At 46.9% G+C, this 17,668-nt stretch overlaps 1 protein-coding gene across 2 annotated transcripts in view; it reads left to right on the top strand.

Annotated features, from left to right (window-relative positions):
• The first annotated feature begins 1,671 nt into the window (after positions 1 to 1,671).
• The window catches only part of USP43 (ubiquitin specific peptidase 43), a 47,415-nt gene continuing 31,418 nt past the window's right edge, over positions 1,672 to 17,668 (top strand). For both annotated transcript variants that reach the window (XM_015250812.3, XM_006217790.4), the window contains exons 1-3: positions 1,672 to 2,217; positions 9,862 to 9,993; positions 15,112 to 15,215. In XM_015250812.3, coding sequence (XP_015106298.3) covers positions 1,687 to 2,217; positions 9,862 to 9,993; positions 15,112 to 15,215 — 767 coding nt within the window. In that variant the 5' untranslated portion in view covers positions 1,672 to 1,686. The remainder of the gene's footprint in view (positions 2,218 to 9,861; positions 9,994 to 15,111; positions 15,216 to 17,668) is intronic.

The following is a 17,668-nucleotide window of genomic DNA, read 5'->3' as shown; positions in this document are numbered from 1 at the left end:
TTCTGTTTTCTCTTCTGTAAAGCAAGGCTACCTGCTCAAAAAATTCTTGTGAGAATTAAGTGAAATAATGTATTAAACCATCAGCAGAAATCCTGACACAGAGTAGAAAGTTAAGCACGAATGATGGTGCTTTCCTCAAAGAAAACGCGTGTTGGGGATCTTTGGGGTAATTATCTCAGGTGAAATTTCACAGGTGCTTTTCTGGAGTTGGCCATACAATCTTTCTCGTCTGCTTACCATTAGAAGGGCGAAGGAATAGACCTTGTGTGTTTATCATCCAACCAGGTATCCTTTTCCAGAGAGGGTAAATAATGGCGTTTTCGAGAAACACTTTGAGTCTTCAATTGCACAATACAGTCATTTGTTCTGAGCATAATCTTTATCCTTTAATAAGTGCTTCTTTTCTGACTCAGGTAACTTGCTGCTGCCCTATTTAACATATCAAGGTGATATTTAATAAACGATGATGAGCTGTTCATCAAATAATAAGAATCATTTCAGGGTTTTGATGTAATAATGCATCCTGCTGATCTCTTGTTGAGCTAGAAATTGAGAAATTCACTTTGCAAGACTTTGCCTGATTAATTATAAACCTGACAGTTATAGGATAAAGTGAGCAAGGCCCCCAGAATTACCCAGGGAATCAAGGGCGGGACAAGGCAAAGCCAATTCTTACACAGCCAACAATTCAGCCAGGATTTTGCGTTAAGAAGTGAACACAGGACCTCGTAGGGGGCGCGCCCGGGAGCCGGAAAACTTCCTGGTAAGCAAATTCTGAGCTTGGAAAGAGTCAGGCTATGCGGCTGGCAGTCTACAGTTCCGGTTTCTCTGCTTACGGGTCTGTGACCTCAGCCCATTGCGTTAACCTCTCAACCCGTTTCTCCAACTAAAAGGAGGACGATCAAGTCTCACTTGAAGGTTTGGGTAAACTCTTTAACCTAGCCTGTAATTTAAGCAAGCAGACCGCAACCATCACGGGGCAGCATGCGGCTCCCGGTTCTGAAGGTCCCAGGACGGCGGGTCCCGGGAAAGGCTCTACCTCCCCTGCGAGGCAGACGAGCTAGAAGGCGGTGGCGCCACACACACCTGAGCCTGCGGAGGAAACAGCCGTGCACAAAAGTGCTCCCCATCCTTTCGCGGCTCCCAGTGCGCGTCTGTGCACAGCGCCCGAGGCTACCCCTTGGGGAGTCTGCCTTTCCATTCTCTTCACATTCACCTGGACGTAATTACAGGAAACCTGGAAATCGCCAGGGCTCTGCAGTTCACGCCAGGGCGTTCATATTAAGTCATTATTTTCACAGCTTGAAGGCTGGGAGGTGAACAGGAGCAGAGGTTAAATTCAGGTCGGTAGGCTTGTAAGAGGTAAGGGAGCGGGGAGGGAGGCCAAACGCCGCCCTCCAGCGCTTTTATTCCGGGTCCGCGCCGCGGGGGCGGGACCCGGCGGGGTGGGACCCGGCGGGGGTGGGGGCGGCGGGGCGCTGCCCGGGGCGGGCCCGAAGGCCGGATTCCCGCGCGGGGCGGGGCGGCTCCGCCCTTGGCTCCGCCTCCGCCCGGTCCCGGCACACCTGGCCCGCAGGTAGCCGGCGCCCGGGCGCCTTTCCGAGCTTGGAAGAGCCTGTTAGCGGTTCGTCGGCCCCGAGTCCGGGGTCTGGGGCCTCCGCTCCTGGAGGGGCGCCGGCGGGAGCCATGGACCCGGGCGCGGGGGCCGCGGCCGGAGAGGGGCCGCCCGCGCCCCGACCCCGCCGCCGCCGCCGCTCCCTGCGCCGCCTGTTCAGCCGCTTCCTGCTGGCACTGGGCAGCCGCTCCCGCCCCGGGGACTCGCCGCCCCGGCCCCGGCCCCAGCCCCAGCCCCAGCCCCAGCCCCAGCTGGGACCTGGCGATGGCGACGGGGAGGGGGGCTTTGCCGGCGTCCCGGGCCCGGATCCAGCCGCGCCCGGAAGCCCCGGGGAGGAGCGCCCGCCCAGACCCCAGCCCCAGCTCCCCGCCGGCGACGGGGCGCGGCCCCCGGGAGCGCAGGGCTTGAAGAACCACGGCAACACCTGTTTCATGAACGCCGTGGTGCAATGTCTCAGCAACACCGACCTGCTGGCCGAGTTCCTGGCGCTGGGGCGCTACCGGGCGGCGCCCGGCCGCGCCGAGGTCACCGAGCAGCTGGCGGCGCTGGTGCGCGCGCTCTGGACCCGCGAATACACGCCTCAACTTTCCGCGGAGTTCAAGGTAGGCAGCGCTCGGCGGCCGCCGAGTCCCGGCCCTTCTGGAGAAGTGCTTGCGCCATCAGGAAAGGGTGTTCCTGGGGACTTCTTTAGGTGGCATTTACCAGTTCAGCTCCGGATAGTCGCTTTTGTTTTGAGTTGATTAGTATGTTATTGCTTGCGAATGTTTTCTTTTGAATTAACTTACAGGCATTTTTTTGAGGGGTGGGGGTGAGTGCAGGGAGCTGGTAGATTGGAGTGTATTCAACCCTTTTTTTCTTTTGCGTTCAACAAACATTCGTTGAAGGATTCTAACGTTAGGGATAGAGTTACCAGTCTAGAGGCATGCGCTGGGGGGAGTCCGACTTCGAAGGCCAAGACCTCGGAGGGAGGAGATGAATGACGAGGACGCAGCTAGGCCAAGATCTAGGAATAATCCAGGGAGAGGGAACAGCACATAGAAAGGCCAGAGGCCTGAAGGAGTTGAGAACTGGAGGCATGAAAGAAAACGAGGGTGGTTGTTGCCCACCAGAGTAGAGAGGGGCCTATGTGAGGTTGGCCAGACCATGTAAGGTCTCGGAGGCAATGGTAAGGAGTTAGCATTTTATTCTAAGCCCACTGGAAGCTAAGACCCTGCGCGCCAAGAACTGCGCTGAGTGCTGGAGGGGAGGCAGTGCGTGTGCCGTACCGGAGGTGCTATCCTTTGGTTCAGTGTGAATTAAATCGTCTAGGATGCGTTAGCGTGGGTTTGTATCCATTGTCCCCGCGGTTACGGTCTGCTTAGCGGGGATGCTGCAGGATCATGAGGCTTTGGGAGTTATGTGTATCACCTCACCCAGGATTAAAGCAGGGTATTTGTTTGGGGTCCCGGTTGGATTAAAGGGTCCTGATAATTGATGCACATGGCTGGCTTCCTGCTAAAAAACCACAGCTCTGGGCAGAGAGCTGAGGCTCCCCACAGACTAGGGACTGTTGTTCTTGGGGGAGGCGGAACTTGTCAGTGTTCATTCCACAAGCATCACCGCTCTTGAGTTTCAGCCTGAGAAAGCAATCCTTGCCATGTGACCCTAAAGGATGCCAGCCCTCACCGTCCTCTCCCCTGCTTCGACCAGTGAAGCCCTCTCCTGCAGGAGTCAGTGGGTCAAATGGGTGTCAGTAATACCTCCTTTGGCATCATTTGCTTTTTAAATGTGAGAAGCAGTGGTTAAGAGCAAGTTCTTTGTGACCCTGAACAAGTTACTAAAAGCTCAACTGTGCCTCAATGTTCCTCATCTGTCAAATGGGACTCTAGTGGTACCTACCTTATTATAGGGTTGGTGTGAGCATCAAGTGAGTTAATTATATGTCCTCACCTGCAGAGACCTAGAGGAGGCAGGGAGGTAATCTTTGTGTACCTTTTCTCTTGCTTGATGCATTCTCATCCAGTTACTGCAGCAATGGGAGAGGCAAGAGGAGCTTGAAATGTCTATCAAATTAGTAATCACTTTCCTTGACTCACCAGGATTTCCTATCTATTGCCTGCTCTCAAAGGGCCAAGAAGCTCCCTGTGAGCCTTGGAGAACTGAAGGATAATCAGGTTGTTAATACATTGATAAAGGTGATATAACCCAGGGTTTGCTGCGACTTCAGGAAGGCAGCCTTGGAGAGAGTGGAGAAGGATTCCAGAATCTGGGCTTTTAAACCTTGCTGGTTGAAGTCTAGGTGGGCTCTTCTTATTTCATAGATGAGGAGACACTTATTCATTCAACGGATATGGAGTGTCCAGACTCTGTACAGGGAGCATGGAATACATGTGGGGTGATAGGCATAACTCCTGATCCTGGGGCTCCTCTCCAGAAGCCGACAGTCCAGCAGGAGAGGTGGATGTCAGTGAAATAATCCCAGGGGTGTATGATTAGAACTGATAACAAGTGCTACAACATAAAGATACAGGGCACTTCTAGCAGGAGGGGAGGTGGCGTGAGGAGGCAGGGCAGGAGAGGTAACCACTGAGTTGAATTTTGAAGGATGAAGGGTAAACAAAGGACATGGGAGGGTGGGCAAATACATTGTAGACTCTGAGACTGAAAATGTCAGTCACTGAGGGGGTAGGGCCAAGAAGCCTTTCCGGCTGGGCAGAATGAATGAATGATAAGATGAATTCATGAAAGCTGATATGGCTGGGGGAAGGGGCTGGAGAATTGGCTGGGGACAAGCCACCTAAGATTGTGTAAAGGAGTTTGGTCTTTAAGAGGGATTGTTAGGTTCAAACCCAGAAAGGGAGGAAGTTAGAAGGGGCCAACATGCTGGAGTGAGTTACCCCGGCCCAGACACACATATGGGATGGGTTTGTGGTATCCCATCCTTCCTGAGCCCCAAGTCACCTGGCCTGCACAGGCAGTAGGACTGCTTTTTGTTTTAACAGCAAGTAAATACATACATTTTTGAAATCCTGCCTGTGGTATTATTCATAATATTTTGCTTTTCTAATGATGTAATTAAATGTATGTAACTATAAAAAATTGGAAAGTGCTAAAATGTGAAAAAAAATCTGGAACTCCACCCTCTAGAGAGAACCAAATAACCATGTTGATGTGCTTCAGATCATATACAAACAATTGGAAGTTCTAGTTTTGTATCCTGCTTTTTTAATTTAAGTATTAACATAAGACTTTCTCCTGGTCATTAAAATATTCTATAAAACTTAATTTTTAATGATTGTATAATATTTCATAAAAAGAGCTCGTCAATTCCTCGGGATATATTTATGTACTGTACAATTTTCCAGTTATCACGCTGCACTGAAAATTCTTATGTTTAAATCATTGTCCTTAGCTCTGATCCTTTCTGTAAGCTTAATTCCTTGAAGTGAAATTACATGGTTAAAGCAAAGATGGCTATTTTGTTATTTTTAGAAAGAAATCTAAAAATAATCTAAAATAAATCTAAAAAGCAAGAAAGCTTTTTAAATCAACTTTTTTGAGGTATAAATCATGTACAATGAAATGCACCCAGTTTAAAATATTGAGTTATATTAGAGATATGACGCTGTGCAGGGTACACAGCGTACTGATTTCCTGCATTTGTATTGCAGCAGGATTGCCGACAGTAGCGCAGGTTAACATCGACCTGTCGCATAATTATCATTTTTCTAGTGTTGGGAACAATTACAATCTAGTCTCTTAGCAAGTTTAATGTCTATAGTTCAGTTTTGTTGTCTATAATCACTGCCTAGGCACACCTCCCTTTATTGCAGTGTGCAGGCGTTTCATCCTTTACAAGCTGAGGTTTTGTGGCAGCCCTGCGTTGGGCAAGTCTATCGGTGCCATTTTTTCCAGCAGCATTTGCTCGCTTCATGTCTCTGTGTCACATTTTGGTAATTCTCACAGTATTTCCGACTTTTTCATGATTATTATCCTTGTTAAAGTGATCTTTAATGTCACTATTGTAGTTGTTTCAGAGCGTCATGGACTGCGCCCGTGTAAGATGGTGAACGGAGTCAATGAATGTGTGTGTTCTGACTGCTCTGTGGACTGGCCATCCCCCCATCTCTCTCTCTCTCCTCGGGCCTCCCTATTCCCTGAGACACACAATACTGAAGTTAGGCCAGTGAATAGCCCTACAATGGCCTCTAAGTGTTTGAGTGAAAGGAAAACTCAATCCATGCAGGAAACATCTCTGTGGCCTTATTTTAAGAAATTGCCACAACCGCCCCAAACTTCAGCAGCCAGCACCCTGATCGTTCAGCAGCCATCAGCATCAAGGCTGACACGTCACCAAGATGAGACTTGCTGAAGGCTCAGATGATGATTAGCATTTTTTAGCAATAAATTATTTTTTAATTAAGGTGTGTACATTGGTTTTTTTTTAGACATAATGCTGTTGCACACTTAAGAGACTATAGCATAGTGTAAGCATAACTTTTATATGCCCTGGGACACCAAAAAACTGGTGTAACTCGCTTTGTGATATTTGCTTTATTACGGTGGTCAGGAGCCGAACCCACAATACCTCCACCTGGACCATGTATTTGTTTCCAGGGCTCATTTATCTACTAGTTGCAAATCTGTCCCCTTAAACCACATCTCTCCCATTCCCCCACCCTCAGCCCCTGGTAGCCACCGTTTTACTTTCTGTTTTTCTGATTTCAGGCTTTTTAGATTCTGCATATAAGAGAGATCATACCCCCTTTGTCTGTTCCTGTCTTATTTCACTCAGCACAGTGTCCTCATGGTCCTCCCATGTTGCTGCAAATGGCAGAATTTCTTTCCTCGTGGCTGAGTAAAAATGTTATGTGTAGAATCTGATGGGTTTTGACATGTGTACCTGTTAATCACCATCCCAGTTTTAAGTATTTATTGTTTTTTGTTTTTTTTTTAGTTTTTAAATCGACTTTATTGGACTTGATTATTTTTAGTACTCCTATCAACAAATTTCTTTCGAAATAATTATATCAAATTTTAGATATACCAGCGATGGGTACAGGATGTTCTGTCATTAATTTATAGAACAAAAAGAAGTAGCGTCTTGTTTTTACTTACAAGCAGTGAGGTGTTGGATTCTTGCATGCTTTTTTACTAGTCGTAGGAATTCCAGCTGCTGTTGGAGTTGTCTGTTTATGTTGTCTGTCTGTCCATTCTGCCTTGGTCTTAATGTTCTTTTTTCTTGTTTCTGTAAGTCCCTCAACTCTTGTCATATTTGCTGCAAACATTTTCGGCAAACTCTCTCCTCCTTCTCCCTGCTGAAAGTTTTACTTATTTCATACCTTTTGAGAAACATTCTATTTTATATACTTCTAGTTCTTCTATGGTTATATTAAGGATTTCCACCATCTGGAATTTATCTTAGCTTATGTGCTTGAGGATCAATTTTAGACCAACAATTTTAGGCATGTGGGATGCCTCAAGTGATATGCTGGAGGCATTGCTTTTTTTTTTAACCTTTTAAAATGGAAGTATAGTCAGTTTACAATGTTGTGTCAATTTCTGGTGTATAGCACAATACTAAAGTCATACATATACGTACATATATTCTTTTTCATATAGGTTAATATAAGATATTGAACATGTGTCATGCAGTATAAACTTGTTGTTTATCTATTTTATACATAGTAGTTAGTATCTGCAACTCTCGAACTCCCAATTTATCCCTTCCCACCTCCTTTCCCCCACCAGTAACCAGAAGTTTGTTCTCTATGTCTGAGTCTGTTTCTGTTTTATAAATAAGATCATTTGTGTCTTTTTTTTGTATATTCCACATATAAGGGATATCATATGATATTTTTCTTTCTGATTCTGGCTTATTTCACTTAGAATGATGATCTCCAGGTCCATCCATTTTGCTGTAAATAGCATTATTTCATTCTTTTTTTTTTATGGCTGAGTTGTATTCTGTTGTATATATATATATATACCATATCTTCTTTATCCAGTCATCTGTTGATGGACTTTTAGGTTGTTTCCATGTCTTGGCTATTATAAATAGTGCTGCTGTGAACACTGGGGTGCATGTGACTTTTTGAATTAGAGTTTTCTCTGGATATATGAGGAGGCATTTAAAAAAAAAGTTTACCTTCTTCATTTGTGTGTTTTGGAAGTTCTGGACAAAACAGTAAGACATGCAATGGAAATGGAGTAAAAAATATTGAACAGAAAGAAAATTACTAAATGGTTCTCGAAATCCATGTTTTAGAATTATCGCTGTCACTAATGGGGTTAGGTACAAAATAGAAGATCAAAAGCAAGACCAATTTAGAAACATATAAAAATGAGATTTCATCCCTAAAAACAAGAAATATGAAATAACTAGGAATATTTATTATAACAGATATCAGATAAATGATCAGTGTTGTGAGGGAGAAACCCACACTTGCACACACACACACAGGTATAGCCGTGCCACACTGCCGAGTAGAAATACCAAATATTGCTATTCATCCCTCCCATGTTAGCATTTAACTGTGATGCAGTTCTAGTCACATTTCAATAGACTTCCAAAGGACTTCAATAATAGAATCAATAGGTAAAGTCATAAAAAATATTCTGTAAAACACCTGCCAGATACTGTTATAATTGGAGAAAGACCAATAAAGAACAGTGTTCATTGTAAAAAAAAAAAGTTTGCAATATACAAATGAAAATGAAAAAAAATCTCCTATGGTCCCATCTTTCTAAAACCATTGGTTAATATTTTACCGTATATTTTCTAGTCTTTTATCTATCTATAAATCTACATAAAATAATCTCATATATTTTTGTATTAAAAATGACAGGATCATTCCTTTTCTCTTGAGCATCTCCTCAAGCATAATTTTTAAGGCCATCTGATATAAGTGTGCAGTAAGTTTCCCCCTGATAGCTGTAATACATTGAGGTATCTTTGCTTGTATCTCTCATTACCTTAGGCTAAACCCCGCGGCGTGGAATTTATAAAAAGGGACATCATTAAGGTCTTATCTTGTCTGTCTTCTTGAAATTGTCAAATTCTTTCTGTAAAGGTTGTGTGGCTCTCTAGCCAGACTAAGATGAGGTAAGTGTCAGTTTTGAAGGATTAGGGTGATTAGCAGGAGGGGAGTGGATTTCTCTTGGAAGGAAGAATAAGTCGAGGTAGGGACGATAGACGTGGGAAAGTGTGTTTGCCTCCCTGCCACAGTGGCTCATTTACCAGGAGCTTTGAAGTATGTGAGGGAGTGGTGAGCGATGGATGGGACCAGACCGGGGGAGTTTGGATTGTTAGGGGGTGAGTCAGCGGGTCAGGAGGGGTTGGGAGTAAGGGCACCATCACCAGCGGGGCTCTGGAAGATGGGTCTGAGCTCTCCTGCAGGCGGTGGGTTGGCAGGGGGACGTCCCGGGGGCTGGGCTCCTCTGTGGGTAGGTATTGCCATCTGGATCAGCAGGAGTTAGCACTTAGCAATGGCACTAGGACTCCTCTGAAGGAGCAGGATGGGAAGCTGACTGATGTGTGTTTGAGGGGGAACCTGAAAGAGGACACTGATGCTAAGAGAAAGAGCTGGCTTTAGAGATTTCGAGTTGGAAGGGCGGGATCAAGGGACCCCTCCCCCGCCTCAACCAGGAGAGAATGTTGGTACTAAGGATACAGGTTTGAGGGAGACAGGGGGGTAGGGTTACCAGATAAAAGACATGATGCTCAGTTAAATTGAAATTTCAGATAAACAATAACTTGTGAGTAGAAATACACCCCTCAGGTTCCATAGGGCATACTCCTACTGCAAACACCGTTCGTTGTTTATTGCCTATTTATTATTTACTTTATTCGCTAATCTGACATCCCTGCTTGGGAGTCAAAGTGCAGAGAAGCCTGGGGGGAGAATCCAAACTAGACCCTCCTGTGCACCGAAGCTAGTGTGTTCCAGAGACTCAGAACCAGCATCTCAGTTAAATCTTGAATTTTGTGTCGGCGCATCCTAAGGTTTTCTGTAAATCCCAAGGAAAGACTGAAAGAAAGGAAAAGAAAACAGCCCAGGCCCTTTGATTCCACTAGCCGTGGTGAGGGTGGTCTGGGTCCGCAACCCTGCTCACACTGCTTCCCTGGGGGAGGCTGCTTCCCGCCGCGCAGGGTTTTGAGCTGTCATTCCCCGTCAGGGCTGAATCGCCACCGTGGGTAGACTTGGTGCTTAGCCGGTTGTTGGAAAGGCCAAACTGCCCATCTAATTTCCCTCTGTTCCTTCCAGAATGCTGTGTCCAAGTACGGCTCTCAGTTCCAAGGCAGCTCGCAGCACGACGCCCTGGAGTTCCTGCTCTGGCTGCTGGACCGCGTGCACGAGGACCTGGAGGGCTCGTCCTGCGGGCCGGGGTCTGACCAGGTCGGTCACCCTCGAAACCACACACGGTGTTGGATTTCCTTTTCTTCTCCCTTGCATATTTGCTCAGCTCCTCAAAACTAAATCTGGAAACCCAGATTCTTAGATTTGTGTGTATTCTGGCCACCGCACACACAGCACCGTTCCTTGCTCCTTCCTCTGAACCCCGTTTGTGTTAAGACCAGGCATTTCCTCCCATTGCAGCACCTCATCCTCTTTAATCCCAGCGAGACAATGAATGAGGGTTTCTGTTTGGTTTAAAGTTTGAAAAATCTCCTTTTTGTCAATATCCTAGGCTTTGGTATGGTCAGCCGAGGCCATCGTGCCATAGTTTGTTATTTTCAGGTGGTACCATTTTAACTCTCCCCTTGCTTTCTCACTCATCCTACGGAGCAGCGACTCCCAGTCTTTTTCTCAAGACACAGGATGGATAATCTTTCCATGTGTGCACTTAGCGTTCCCAGATTTGGATGAAACCTCAAGCCCTTGAGAATAAGAGAGCCCTACGATCACTCATAATAACCACGGTTAATCGTCACATCAGCTGTGTTCTCTATGGGCTTTGCTAAATAAAGATCAGTGATGAGTTCTGCTCTAATGCTGTCCTTTCATCTCTCACTTAAAAATGTAAAAGCTTAGAAGTTATTATCCCATGAGAGAGCAAAGTTACTCCCACAGTATCCACGAATAATCTGCTGTAATTTAAAAAAGTGTTTCGCAAGCTTTGGTAATTAATCCGTCATGTGTTCCTCTTGATGTGTCTCCAAACCGATCCAGGTGCAGCTGCAAGAACTGCTTTGCTAGTTTGTTTGTGTTAAGTCTGGACATTTTTTCCCATCCCTCCTGTGAGTCAATTAAAAAGCCCTTTGGAAGTGTTTAAATCTTTCACCCGTCACTTCTTCATCCTTTCATTACCTGCGGGGGCCCAGCATTCTAGAGAAGTGAAGACTGAACGGCAGTGCCAGTGGTGTGGGAGGGATAAGTCCAGGTACCTGGCGTTCAGCAGGATGACAACCGCGAATAGTACTGTACTGAATGCCGGAAATTTGCTAAAAGTAGAGTTCAGGTGCTCGCACCCCACACAGAAGAGGTAACTATGTGAGGAGATGGCTGTGTTGGTTAGCTCGCTGGAAGTGATCATTTCACTGTGTAGACGTAAGTCAAGTCATCCTGCAGCACCCTTGAAATATATGCAATGTTTATTTAAAAATAAAGTGGCTCAGGAAGCTGAGTCATCTTCTTGTCTGTATAGCCAGCTGTTACCTGTCTTTCTCTCTCTTTGAAAATGACAAGTTGTACCTTTAAGAAAAGGAGAATGTAACCATGTATGTCTTGAATAAGAATAGACCTATCTAAAACAACATAATGTAGAAGCTAAGAGCCTGGCAGAGCTGCAAAAACAGTTCTCAAGTCTGAGATAGCAGGTTGCCAAATGCCTGGGACGGGGGAGATAATGATTGTATAGTATTCTGTACTCCTCAGATCACATCTTGGAGTGTTGTACCCAGTGTGAGTAACTGCTGCCATTTGTGGAGTGTGGCTAGAGTTATTATCCCCATTTTATAGGTAACCCAAGATTCAGAGAGGTGGATAACCTTCCCAAAGCAGCACAGCTTAAGAAGAGACAGAATCAGGATTCAAGTCGAAGGAGGACTGGCTGGAAAGCTGGTTTTCTTATTTTTAGAAAGAACCACCTCATTCACTCCAAAAGACACAAATGAAGCAAAGCAAAAGCATCATCAAACAGAACCTGGGAGGACCAGACCCTCAAAGGTTATGGTGTTTTCTCTGGGTTGTGGGGTTATGGGTGAGTTTTCATACACGTACTATGATTTTCTGTTTATCTAACTCAGACCCTTTTAGTTGCAAGTGACAGAAATTTAACTTGGTCAAACTTAAGGAGAGGGCATTTATTGGCTTTTAGAACTTGTAAGTGCAAGGGCTGAGCCGGCTTCAGGTAAGGCTGGATCTAAGGACGCAGATGATGTCCCTAGGTCTTTGGCTCTTTATCTCTTTGACTCTCCATTCTTAGATTGGCTGTGTGCAGACAGTGGCAAGATGGGCCCCTGCAATGCTCATATAGCCTTTTCCACCTGGGATTCCAGAAAAAGCCCATGAAGGAGCCCAGTTGTTGTAGCTTGGCTCACATGTCCACCCCTGGGCAGGTGGCCACCAGGATGGAATATTCTGATTGGGCATATTGGTCACATGCCCGTGGCGTGAGTGCCACCGAAATCACGTGGGCCAAGGACAGCTTCTGTAGAGTTGGGGCAGGTTACTTCTCCCAGGAAGGGAATGCTGAGCAGATAAACATGTCGCTACGGTGTAATCCACAATCTTAGTGTGAACACATTTTGAAATCAGAACGATGTATTAAAAAAGAGAGAGATACTGTTTACTGAGATGTGTCATGTGCCAGGCACCTGAAGTGATGCTTTCAGGCCCGACTTCGCTCCTGACACATAGGATACGCTCATAAACTCTGCAGTGGTTGAAACAATTAGGTATTTATCATGTCTTAATGCTTGAGAGGGTAGCTCGAGTGTCCCGGCTAAGGGAAACGGAGCTTAAGTTGTTCAGGTCACTCAACTTCTGCCCGGTTGAAGGAGACTCTAATCTGAGTCTCCGGCAACCTCCTCTCTCTGGCTCTTCATTTGACCTGATTGAAACCAGAAAAGATCCTTTTCTCTGTCCGGGGTCAAAGCCTCTCTAGAAATTTGCTCTCAGAAAATCGGGCTGCCCGCGGAGGCCTGGCTGTGAACGCTTGAAGGTAAAAGAGCAGAGCTGTTGGACTGTTTGGCACGAACTTCGTTTTCTGTTTCCAAGAAGGAAAGGGACTGTCCTCTGTGTAACTGAACAATTTTTCTTTCTGAGGTTATTTCTGTTTTGAAACATATGAAAGCCATGTAGCTCGATTGATTTGAAACTGGGAATAAAAAACATAAGGACCACTTTCTTCTCTATTAACGCAATGATAGATGTGTTCATCTGGTGGAAATGGGGTCTTTTTACTCACTTTAGATGCTGTGACACAAGAAGCCATTTTGGCAGGTGATCTTACAGAAAACACCACTCATGCAGAAGTAAGGAAGGAATGGGGCTGGGGCAAGACCAGGAAGCTAACATTTATTAAGCACCTACTGTATGCCAGGCAGGATACCTGTATCTTTTTTGATGGATTGATTGCCTTTTTAAATGGAGGTACAGGGGCTTGAGCCCAGGACCTCGTGGATGCTAAGCACACGTTCTGCCACTGAGCTCTACCACCCGCCCCCCTCTTTTGGATTTAAATGATGGCTCCATCCAGCTGGATGTGATATTCCTATTCCTTTTAGATGCAGAACAAGGCTCAGGGAGAGATTCAGGGTCACTGGGATAGTGGAGTCAGCCAGCCTGGTCTGACCTCGTGGTCCCTGCTCTGTGAATGACCCTCTGCTGTCTCTTACCCCAACCTCGTTCGGGATTTTCTCTTTCCAGACCCAGCCTCAGATGATCCCATCCCAGCCCCTTCCAAAGCATGCCGTGCCATCATCTTGACAGAGAAGCAGCCCGTATCATCATGAGGTCTTGGGTTGCAAGGAGCAGCAGCCAGCTTCAGCTGACTCAGACAGGAAGTGCGGGGTGTGTGTCGTAGACTCCAAGGGAAGGCTGAAGCCGGGCTTGGAACCATCAAGAACCAGACAGCTCTGGGCTGGGGGCATCTTGGTGGCAGGAATGGCTCAATCCTCCAGCCTGGACGCTTCCGCTAGAGTCACTCTTTGCAGCCTTTTGGTCTCTCTGCCCATGATTGACACACGGGGCAGGAACATCACCTCTGTCTGGTTGGGTCATGTGCCTGTCCCTTTGGTAAGGGAGGGCAGGATGCCTGATTAAAAAGCCTTCCCCGCCTTCCCATGGACTGGATTCTATGTTCCCAAAGCAGGGGAGGCTCTTCCCAAAGAAGAGGAGTCAGTCCCGGGCAGCCCCAAAATGCTAATGTCCGCTCTGCATCCAGGTTCTCTGTCACTCCTCCGAGCCTTCTGCCTGCCGTTAGGTGCCTGCCCTGGGGTCAATGACCCTCGACTTCAGCGTGCCCGCCCCTCCTCCCCAACCTACTGTCTCCTTTTGACTTTCCCTCCTCTGTTAATGGAACAGGAGTTCTCCAGCCACCAGGCTGGAAGCTGGGAGTTGACGCCGCATATATCCTCCCTCTTCTGGTGCGCAGTTACGGGCTGTGTCCACAGGGTGACTGGACTGAGTCCATTCCTCCTCCTTATTTTCACAGCTCCTACTCTAGCCACCCTGTGGGGACGCAGACCATTGAGCCTCCTATTCTGTGTCCTGGCTCCAGACTCCCCCTCCTCAATCGTGTGCTTGGCTGTCAGGTTACAGCCTGTCTCTGTGCACATAGGTACCACTTAGGTTCAAAACCCGTCAGATACGCCCCATCCTGGAACAACGACAAACACTTATACGCTCTTGCTGACACCTTGATTTTGGCCTCATGATACTGATTTTGGATGTCTGGTCCGAGACCTGTGCAAGAGTACAGTTCTGTTGTTCCAAGCAACTCGTTTGTGGTAGTTTGCTGGAGCCGCAACAGGAAATTAATACATACGGGAATGCAAAGAAGGACACAAGAGGACTGACTGTGGAAGAGGGGAGGAGGCCGGTGCATTGTTCTGAGGCGTGAGCAAACCTGGTTTGTCTGAGAAAGTTGATGCTCGTGTGAAGACTGGCTCCCCGGAAAGTGTGGACCGGAACGTGGAAGATGGGCAGATTTGGTGTGGGTGTATTTGGAGTGAGATGTACAGGAGGCATCTAGACACAGGGGGCCCAGCAGGAGGGCGGGAGAGGACCGGGTAATCCGAGGGAGCGGTGGGGACCGGGTGAGTATGCGTCAGCGCTCGCCGGCGCTCAGGCTTCACTTCTGCTCCTTCAGCACATGCCCGGTCTCTCTCTCAGGGAATTTGGGGGCCCCAGGGATTGAAGGGGCGGTGAATTAACGGTAAGACAACATGGAAGGTTCTGGCTCTGCAGGTCTGGGCCCCGGAGGGATGCTGTGGACCCAGGAGGAGGCCGTAGGCTGCGTAGTGATGGGAGGCACATCTAATCTTGCTTCCTCTCCTCGTTTCTTTGCAGCTTCAGCCTGAAGCCAGGAAAACCTCTGAGAACGCCCTGTCCCCCTCGGCTGCGCTTTCTTTAGGCCAAAGTTTTGTGCAAAGCCACTTTCAAGCACAATATAGGTAAGAATGGGGTGTGTTTAGAATTTGTCACTTAGGGGTTCAGAAAACTTGGATGCTGGCAACCAGCCTCCCATTGCCAGGTCTACCCCGAGATTACAAAACTGTAGAACCATAAACACGCTTCTCTCTCCCATTATAAATCCCAGTGAGCCAGTCACTCCTATTGTCTCTGACCTTCAGTACTTATTTCCTTTCTTGCTGGCTCCTGACCTTCCATCCCTCCTTGAAGGAAAGGTGATGGGGTGATGGGTGGGTGGTTCTACAGAGTATGACTGTGGAGGCCAAGATCCCCCCAGCAGGACATCATTCAGAAGTGGATGAGATCTTTCCTCTTTGTTCTTTATCGCCAGATATCCCAGTTTCACAAGTTATTTCTAGTTCAAGATTTCCCAGCATAATGGAGTTCTTAAAAAAAATCTACTGATTGTAGACTCTGACTTCAGAAAGTCTGTGTCCTCTTTGGGCTTTTACATACGGTAGTTCAGAGACTGACTTAAGGCAGACCATTTTCCAATGTGACAGTGTTTTAGTGCGAGCACTGACTGCAGGGAGAGCTCTGAAAGGGGAGAAACCCTCACCTACCCCGGGCTTCGCGGAGGAGGTGCACCTTCTGATGAGTTCTGTAGGATGAACAGGATTGAAAGGGTGGAAACGGATTCAATAAGCATGAACCCCAATCCGAGGTGGGAATGAGCACGGTGATCAGGATTTAGGGGGAGCCACTGGCTGCATGGATGCTTGCCCAGATATTTTTAAATTTAATCCTTACCAGTGCCTTAGGAGATGGGTTACCATCTGGAAGGTCGGGCATTTTGGGAGGATACATTGTAAACGGCAGAAACAGGACTGACCTTTGATAAATCTCTGATGGACAAGTCCTGCTTCTGCTTTCTTTATGATTCTTCCTCTTGGGTGATTCTCCATCTGACCTCGCTCTTTTCTTGTGATGTTCTGCTGTTACTTCATGCACAGCAGCTCTGCCCTCCTGATCTCCATTATGGACACCAAGACAGGTTTTTATATTCTTCTTCTGGATGTTGCGTTAAATCATTTTCTGAGGTATGCTTTCCTCTGAGTCTCCTGGACACTCTTCTTTATCCTTTGCTCTGCCGTCTTTTCCATAAGCCTCCTGTTGGGTTTTATCTCTTATTTACTTCAAACAAAGTAGCAATTATTCAGCCTTCTAGAATTCATTGACTTAATGGCCATTTCCTTTTGTCTTTTGGGGCGATTTGTATTCTTTGTATTTGGAAAGGAGCAGATGACTTAAAATTGCCCAGAAACTGTTCTGATTTAGGATTTATATTATATTCAATGATCACCCATAATATATTTTGGATACGATCACTGTCTTTGAGGTGACTGTTTATTTAGGAAGACCAAGTAGTTTCGGACACACTTTGGAAGAATACCAAAGCTGCTTTCCCACTAGAACAGAAAATCCACAGCAATTAAGTTCTCTCACTCTGCCTGACCATGGAGGACCTCACATGACCTTGAGTGACAGCCACAGTGACCCTGGGGCTCTCCTCCTGCCCTTGGTCGCTTGGTATATGGGGTAATTAAAATCTCTTCTAAATGAGCCCTACTCTCGTTGTCCATGAAGAGAGGCCCCGTGATTTCCTGAGAGAAGCGATGATATACTATGAGATTTGCACAGAGGAAACCTAGATTTTGTGTCTACTAAGCTTTTTTGGGCCATGGAAGCTGCTTGTAGGGCCTCTGTCTAATCTCCAGGTACTCAAAGCAGAGGCAGCTTGAAAGCAAACTAAGGAGACAGAGGATAAGAATAGAGGAGGAGGGAAAAGAGCATCTAGAAGGAGAGATTGGGAGATGTAAGGCGAGGGTATGTTAGAGCTCGGGGAAGGGTCCCCATAACTGCCTCCAGGTAGCACTTGCTGGTGCCTCCATGCAATACAATACTCACTTCTCCGCTCACTCGGTGCTCTTCACCCTCTTCCCCTCTTGTCCACACACACTCTTTTCCTTTCCTTCTTTCACATCCTTGAGCATCGGAGGTTGGGCTTGGCCCAGCGGCTACAGTGAGAAGCATAATTCCTTGCCCACGAGAGAGAAAATTACTAACCAAACAGATCCATTTATTCTCTGGATAACTTATTTATTTATTTAAATGTTCTTATTGGAGCATAGCTGACTTACAGTGTTCTCTGGATTTTGAACTCATGCCTGCTACGTGCCAGCTTCTCTTCTGGGTGCTGGGAATTAGGCTTCAGATCAGACCCAGCCCCTGCTCTCAAGGACTCACGTTCTGCTGGGGAGGTGTCAGATGACACACTCGCAACGGGCCATTGGTGATAACGATGCGTGTCACCTGGGAGATGGGGGAGGCAGCCAACCTTAGATGAGGTGATGGAGGAGGCTTCTTTTCATAGGGGACACTTGAGCCTCGAGCTGAGTGACAAGGAGCCAGTCATTCAAATACTTGGGGATAG

This window comes from Vicugna pacos, chromosome 16, assembly GCF_048564905.1.
Source record: "Vicugna pacos chromosome 16, VicPac4, whole genome shotgun sequence".
NCBI classification, from domain to species: domain Eukaryota; kingdom Metazoa; phylum Chordata; class Mammalia; order Artiodactyla; family Camelidae; genus Vicugna; species Vicugna pacos.
Note: the sequence above shows the minus strand (reverse complement) of the source record. Positions and strands in the feature narration are given on the sequence as shown.